Source organism: Peromyscus eremicus, chromosome 14 (assembly GCF_949786415.1).
Source record: "Peromyscus eremicus chromosome 14, PerEre_H2_v1, whole genome shotgun sequence".
Classification (NCBI taxonomy): Eukaryota; Metazoa; Chordata; class Mammalia; order Rodentia; family Cricetidae; genus Peromyscus; species Peromyscus eremicus.
The window spans coordinates 79,663,723-79,672,077 of record NC_081430.1 but is presented as its reverse complement, the minus strand read 5'-3'; the positions used below and the strand labels follow the sequence as shown (position 1 = coordinate 79,672,077).

General features: G+C 45.4%; 1 protein-coding gene across 1 annotated transcript in view; it reads right to left on the bottom strand.

Annotated features, from left to right (window-relative positions):
- Window positions 1-293: 293 nt before the first annotated feature.
- The window catches only part of Ttc9 (tetratricopeptide repeat domain 9), a 37,445-nt gene continuing 29,383 nt past the window's right edge, over window positions 294-8,355 (bottom strand). Inside the window, exons 2-3 of the mRNA XM_059279363.1 lie at window positions 6,880-7,062; window positions 294-4,103 (exon numbers count right to left, since the gene is read on the bottom strand). Coding sequence (XP_059135346.1) covers window positions 4,024-4,103; window positions 6,880-7,062 — 263 coding nt within the window. The 3' untranslated portion in view covers window positions 294-4,023. The remainder of the gene's footprint in view (window positions 4,104-6,879; window positions 7,063-8,355) is intronic.

The window sequence follows — 8,355 nt, the reverse complement described above, 5'->3', positions numbered from 1 at the left end:
CTTTGAAGCTGTGGGAACATCTGCTCGGATTGTCTTTTAGACACGAGGGTCTAAGATGCAGGCAGGAAAAGCTAGCAATATAGAACAGATTAATTGCAGAATTAGGAATTTATGTATGTCAAAAAGCACCATAAATGAAAGCAAAGCACTTGGAAAGCATATCCGCAGCATTTCTTGATGAAAATAATGTTCTTAAAGTTACAAACAGATAATAAAGATAAACATAGATAAAGATAAACATACCAATATCAAATAAATAGAAAATTCACAAGGAAGGAAATACAAATGGCCAATAAGCATATGAAAATGTTCTTCACCAATCATCAAAGAAAGTTAAAGCAATAAGTTGAAATAGCATTGACATACTGTCATTTGCCTATCAAATTGGCAAAGATGTGGTAAGTGATAATACCTAGTACTTGTTAGGGCCCAGAGAGCACGGCACTCTGGGGGCCGCAAACAGGACAGTGTTTTGGTACAAACTCTCTACAGGGCATTGGCAACATGTATCAAAATCCTTGAAAATAGCCAAGCAATTTCCTTCTTGGATTATATCCTAAGGAACTCGTCATAGACATGTGCAAAATTTAGCAACAATAATGTCAGTTACAACATTATTTACAATACAGATTGGGACCAAGTGAAATCATCTGTATTTGTGGACAGGTTACAGAATAAAGATCCACCCATATCATGAAGATGCTAGCAGAAAAACCCAAAAGACATGCCGAAATGCCCATGATGTATTATTACACAAGGCAACAGAGGGAAAAGTATCTGATGTGCTACTGCACGTGAGTAATAAAAGAATATATATACATAGCTTTGAAAAAAAAGCGTATCTTTAGGAGGGTACACAAGAAACCAGAGGGAAACTAGCTGTGAGCAGACAAGGGAAAAAGAGTTACTTTCAACTACAGACTTTGCGTACTATTTGAATTTTGTCTATCTGTGCATATATTGCATATTCTAAAATATAAATACACATTTGAAAAGTAAGTTATTAAAGAGTATATACAGCACGATCCAGTTTTCTTCATTAAAAAAAACAAACAAAAACCGGTGAGAGCGTGTGTCCACATTTATACCAAGGAGAATGAAAAATGGGCTAAAAGGATAAAAGTGTGGTTGTTTGATGGGCTGGGTTTCATCCTTAACTTTCCTTAAATGTTCTACAGTACATATGGGAGGGTTTTGTAACATAACAGAAGTGTGAGTTTTATGTCAAAGGGTCTCTCACAAAGTCCAGGCAGATGACCATGGGGAGTGCTGTCGTCTACGCAGTTCAACAATGACACCCACCAAGTCTGGAATTCGAGTACAGTCTGTGATTTGGGGAAATGTGGAAGAAGGAAGATTAAACGGCCCTCTGAAGACAAATGCACAGAAAATTCAGCCCTGCCACCCCTTAGTGTTAACTAATACCCCAGGCAGCTTCCTTTTTGTAGGGGTGGGGGGGGCATCACTTAAGTCTGGGGCAGTGAATGGAGTTCCCACAAGCATATGTATCTGAGTCACTGGATAAGACAACGGCTATACACTTGTCCTCACCTTACTGTGCTTTCCAGGCATTCTCTTTGGGGTGACAATGATTTTATCCCTCTGAGTATAGCCCTGACCCAATGCATTCATTCAAGCAAGCCTTCTCTCTGGCCCCTTTGTTGGGAGTTAAGTGCGTCAATCATTCCTAATGCATTGAAGAACAAAGGGGGAGCCTGCCAGTTGGAACTCATTCTGTAGACCACCTCGGATCTCATTTTCATCCTTCAGATCCTAATAGTTTGTCAACTTATAAACTCTGAGCTTGGGGATGGCATTGGGGGTGGAGGGGATGGCCACAGGCATATGCCAGGGCTGAGAGCAGTTTTGGGTTGGGGTCATGTGAAGTCAATTTGAGGGAAGAAGACAGGATATGGTGGGGCCGGAAGCAGGGAATGTGGTACCTGGGATGGCTTTTTCCTTTTCTTTTTTCTCCAGCGTCACCGTGGACCTCTGGATATTTCTAGCACCTTCCTGCAGCCCCCATTGAAAGTATTTGGGGAGCTGTGTGGATAAAACCTGTGCTGTTGGCTTCTGGGCCCCTCAGCAGTGATTGGGTCTTGTAGTGTCAAAGCCACTACTAAAACAAATAACCCATCATTAACTTCATGTTTCTCTTCAGTCTTTGCCTGTAATTGTGATCCTTTCCCACTGCTGGCCATACAGTGAGGAACGCCAGGTGGGCTGTTCAGATTCAGGCTGCCCCATCAGCAAATAGAACGACCAGCAAACAGACATTACTGCTGGGCCCTACTTGTCTTCTGGCTGGTCACTGCTCAGGCTTCTGGCTTCTGGTCTCTTTCTGTCTTGCGTATGTAAATATAAGGCGGGCAGGGCAGACATGTTGAGCATTTTCCAACTTAATGCAAAGTTTTCTGCTCAAATCGTTGTTACTGTCCAACAAAGAGGCAACTAAGCACAAGGCAGTTAGTAGCCAGAGCTCTGGAGTCAGACAGATCTGGTTCCATCCTAGCCATGTCCCTTAAGGCCATGCAATCTCAAGAAAGTTAGTTTTTCTGGCTTTCTGTTTTCTTCTCCATCACCTGGGAATAATATCTCACAGAGTGATTATATGAAAGAAATGAGATTGTCCATGTAAAGATCTGAAGATAGAGCATTTAATAAATCCTAACTATTAACATTATTGCATCTGTATATATTTTAATTTTATACAATGGTGTCTCACTAAGTCACACGAAAAATACATGAAAGTGCCTTGAAAATGTTTAAGCATCATATATATTAATGGTGTCATTGGTAATAATCTCATATGGATTTCTCAGCTTTCCTATCTCTGTGAAGACTGGGACTACATCCTAGATTGTACTGTGGTGGGGGAACAGTAAGCCCTCGGGAAATGTTTCAATGTGGCATCGCATGAGAAGCATGGGCGTCAGGAGACCAGGCTGGGATCCCATTAGTTTAAGGCAGGAGAGTCAGTCTGCAGTTGAAAGGTATCCATTCAACAAGAATTTGCTATGTGCTAGACACTGAGTTCGGGTAATTTTGTCAAAAAAGGGGACTGTACAAATTCCCACCAAGCCAAGTCCTGGAGCAGTCTCCATAATCCCAGCCTACCCCTAGAAGCACAAAGGCTGAGGCCAGCATGTTTAGTCCTGGACTGATGGTCGTTGGTTTTAGGGGATGCTGTAGGCTACTCTGCCTGAGGGACAGGAAGTGGGGGAGTGGACCGCTTTCAATAGAAATGACAGGAACTGATGCCTGTCAATTAGCTTTTATTCCCATTAATTAGACCAGTCCCTCAACCCACCCCAGGCTCTTTCTTTCCCTTGGCGTCATCTTACCCTCCTCTGTCACCTACACAGTCTGCTTTTGGCCCATGTCACCCTGCCCTTCTGCTATCACAGCTGCCTGCTGGCTGAGAGGCGGGGGAATGGTATGTGTGGTCACCAGAGGGCACTGAGAGTGGGCCTTAATGGCATGTGAATCCTGGCAAAGACCTGACCTCCCGATGGGAGAGAAGAAAGTACAAGCCTAGACAAGGAAGGGGGTGTGGCAGGGGCTCAGGTGACAGAGGGGGCGAAAATTCACAATCTCAGCATTGCTTCAAACAATGCTCCTCCCCCCCGTTCGTCAGCCCCAGATTTTCTTCCAGTTTCTTCAGGATGCTCTGGTTCATCAAGAAGGTGTAGAAGGGTCCAGACTGTCGGCCCCGCACACTTTGCCAGGCTCAGAAACGTTGGCCCAAGTCGAAGCCACAGTACCGTCCCCAGTCCATGGGACTCTTCCCCAGCCGTGCCATTTGCTGGCCTGCTAGGGAAGGGGACAAGTCCATGTTTGGGCCACCCACCGAGGTCCAGGAGTGCCTCTCACCTTCTCACACTGGGAGTAGACGCAGTTGGGGAGCAACAGGAAGAAGAGGTACAGGAAGAATCGGGGAGAGAACCCACACTGGGACTCTCCGCCAAGGGTGCCTGGAAGTCCCTAGTCAGGTACGGGTGTGGCTCGAGAGAGGCCTCTTCATTACATGGCTTCTTTCTCCCTTTGGGAACATCTGCTGAGCTTCATCTCCGTCAGCTGGATGTACCGAATCACATTGGTGTCTATGGGGACAGAAAACACAACTCAGGGACTACCCAGCCCGGACTATGGTGGTGTCTCCAAAGAAGTGGGCAAGAGCTGCACCTGAAACTTGGGGACAGACTAGACTCGTTCACCCAAGGTCCCTTCTGCCTTGCCCTAAGTGGTAGCCAGATGCCAGTTCCTCACTGCTTCTCTCGAGCAAATGTGACCAGCCTACTGTGACCGGGTGGGCAGGAAGTAATCTCAGGGGTCCCTGTGTCAGCAGTTAGCTGAGAGTCTGCTTGGCATTAACCCTCAGGTAAGCCACCAACTTCTCTACCTTTGGGTCTCATTTGCAAGAAACAATATTCATTTTTCATATCTACTTGTGATTTTCTTTTGAGTTAAAAAAAAATGTTGCTTACAGCTGGATGTAGTGGCATGTACCTGTAAATCCCAGCACCTGGGAGGTAGAAACATGAGGAACAGTTCAAGGTCATCCTTGATTACATATCCACTTTGAGGTTAGCCTGGGCTACACGAAACCCTATCTCAAAAACCTAAGCAAACAAAACATTTTTAATGGAGGGGGTTGCCCAGGCGAACTCCTGGAATCAAGTGATATTCTTGCCTCAGATTCCCAGGCACTTGGGACTACAGTTGTACATCACTGTGCCTGGTTGCATAGGGTTTTTTAGCCTTCATTATCTCATTTAGTTCTTATTGCAACCTGCAAGGTATATATCCCGAGCCCTCACTATGGCAAAAGGAAGATTGGGACCTGGAAAAATTAAGATGCTCAGGGAGTCAGGCATTGTGGCACACCCTTTTAATCCCATCACTTGGGAGGCAGAGACAGGAAGATCTCTGTGAGTTTGAAGCCAGTCTGGTTTACATAGTGAGTTTCAGGACAGCCAGGGTTATGTGGAGACTCTGTGGCAAAAAAAATTGTTTTAAAAAAATGCTCAAGGAAGCCAGGCAGTGTTGGCACATGCCTTTAATCCTAGCAATCAGGAGGCAGAGGTAGGCGGATCTCTGTGAATTCAAGGCCAGCCTGTTCTACAGAGTGAGTTCTAGGACAGCCAAGGCTACACAGAGAAACCCTGTCTTGAAAAAAAGAAAAAAGAAAAATGCTCAAGGAGACATATAGTGATTGGCATGTCTGCCCAAGCCTGATTCTCTTGGGTATCACAATACCCTTCTCATAGAGTGCTGTGAGGGCCAGAAGAGGGAAATCTAAAAGGGCATAACATAGCGATCAATGAACATTAGTCGAATGTGTCGTTTTACTTAACTTAGGGGCTTAAAATGACTTTGCGCCATGCTTATTTTTGTCTTTGTAAGTACAGCCAGATAACCACTTCTCAACCGAAGCATTTTCTCCTAACTCCAGTCCTTAAACTTGAGTGGTGCACGGCATGCTAGAATCATTGAGTTCTGCACTTACGACGATGCATGGACCACACTGCTGCCTGGGATACCTGCTTGTGGGAGTAAAAATGACGTAGCATCATGCTTAAAAGCTCCAGGCATAACATCTTGTACCGGCATATAGCAGGTGCTCAAGAAAACTCAGTTGGAGGAGTCTGCTTTTAGTTCCAAAGTTGCTTATAGTATGGTTGGCTGACCACACTTCATATACAGAAAACGAGCAAGCCATACGTAAAAATAGAGGGGTATTCTTTAAAAAGACAAGGGAAGAATATGCTTGGATGTTTGCAACTTGAGAAGTTCTTAAAGATATGGATTGGAGGAAATCTTGCTGTCTTAGGGAATCAACTACATTAACAATAACGATGGGCCAAAGTCATCACCTACGGTTCACCTCGTCAGAGAGGCTTTCTGACCACCTGCTCTAAAACAGCGTTCCCTTTACTCTGCTTTATTTCGTAGCATTTACTACTGCTAAAGAATGCACCAACTACTTGTCTGTATACTTCTTCCCTTGTAATGAACGTTCCTTGCTGGGTGTGGTCTCGCACACTTGTAATCCCAGTACCTGAGAGGCTGAGCAGGAGGATGGGGAGTTTGAGTACAGTCTGGTTGATACAACAAGACCTTGTCTCAAAACAAACAAACAACAACAACAACAACAAACCCCAAACCAAAACACAAACCCAAATAAAACAAATAACTTTCCCTGTCTTGTCCAGGCTGGTCTTGAACTCCCAGGCTTAAGCAAGCCTCTTGCCACTGCTTCCTGAACTCTAGGACTAAAAAGCACAGGGCACAGCAGCAGCCTTCTTTGCTCACTGCTAATGGACTCACCACCTCGAATAGTTCCTGGCCCATTGCACTACCTCAACAAATACCCAGGGAATGATTGGATGATGGGAAAGCTAAAACACACAATGTAAAGGATGCAGTCTGGTTGGAGTAGTCGGTGTATGGTTCCTGAAAGATGCCGAGCTTATTAGCATCAAAAGTTTCTGTTCACATCTGTCTTGTCAGCCAACTGTGGACTCATGGGAAAGGGGCGACACCTTCTCATCTACATCCCTGGTACCTGGTACAAATTATCTATTTATTGAATGAGTGAAGAGACCTAGCTTTGAATTGGGAAAAGGCAAAACCCAATCATAAAAGGCAAAACCCAAGTATATCTGAAGAGAAGAGGTGCCCAGGGTCCCTAGAAACCAGACCCCAAGTGAAGGCATGGACCGTGTGCTCGCTCTCCTTATTCCAGGTCTTACCTATGCCTGAGCCGTTACTGGGCCCACCTTGCCCAGCCAGCTACAGACGCCATCTTCTGCAATGAGCAGGCCCTATGAATTGTCAGGGGTGTCTGTGATGAGAAAGCAGGGAGAGCTGTCTCACCTGTTGGTTGTCGGGTCCTTGCTTCTTTTAGGTAGTAGAGAGCTTTGTCATAGTCCCCAAGATGATAGAAGGCCACACCAGACCTGTAAAGGGCCTTGAAGTTCTCTCCTTCCTTCTTCAGGACCTTGAGGCAATACTCCTTGACTCGCTCATAATTTACCAGCTCAGCCTGGAGCAGGCAAGCTGTGGAAGAAGGAAAAATACAGAGAAAACGCCATCACCAAAACCGGCAGGCTCTGACCACCTCCTGCTAGTCTAGCTTGTGGCCCACAGCCCACATGGGTCCCAGGCTAGCTTTGAGTGCGGCCCAACCCATGTGTAGATGACAACACCGTCATGTTTCAGTGCTAGTCACCGCTGCCTCAGTCTTTCTGTGATCTAAAAATCAATGGCTACAGGACCAGTTTCATCACCAACAAATCACATCACTGAACATGTTATGTAGCCTTGTATCATAGATCAAATCATGTCTCCCCTAAAAGATACGTGGGTACTATCAACAGTCAGTACCTGAGAATGTGACCTGATTTAGAGACAGGATCTCTATAGAGGCAATCAAGTTAAAAGCAGGTCATTAGAGTGGGCCCCAATGATGTGCCTGGTTTCCTTATAAAAGGGGAATATGGACACAGGGAAGAACAGTAGGAAGGGACACAGACAGAAGACAGCCAGCTGTGAGGGTCACAAGGAATGCCTGAGGCTCCCAGAAGGCAGCAAAGAGCATCTGGCCAGGTCAGGAGGGGAACTCCAGAAAATGGAACAGACTATCCCTCCCCGTCTTCCAAAGAAACCAACCCACCAACACCTTGATTTTGGACTCCTACCCTCTAGAACCATACGACAACACATCTGTGTGACCTGAAGCCATCTAGTGTGTGGGGCTTTGTTACAGAAGCCCAAGACAGAAGCTATCAAAGGCAATAGCAGTAAGGCTAGCTAATGCTTGTCGACTGCCTGGCTTGGACCGGAGGCGCGTATCACCATTTTATATGCATTTCTCTGATGTAATCCTCAGAATATTATGGTGTAGGTACTATTATTACTCCATTTTACAGATAAGCAAATTGAGCCTTTAAGAAGATAAGAATGTTCTTGAGAGTACACAATGTGTAAGAGGCAAGGGTAGGTTTAAACTAATGGCTGGCTCCACGGCCTAGATCTTCGTTATCAGGTCAATGGGTGTGGGGTACAAAATTAGGACCATAAAGTACTTAATACATGGCTTGGCATGGAAGGAGCATTCAAATGATGTTTGTTAACTTTGCTATAACTCTGTTCACTTGTACCAGGGACATGGGCCCCATCCTCTGTCAAGATAGGTCTTTGTCTCTCTCTTTTTTGTTTGCTTGTCTCTACAATTCCCGAGAGGGGGAGCTATCTGATGGGCTAGTGACCAGCTCATACAGCACCCATTCTGGACATGGAGCCCTAGGTGTTCCCGGCAAGAGGTAGCTAAGGGTGGCAGGTGCTCATTCC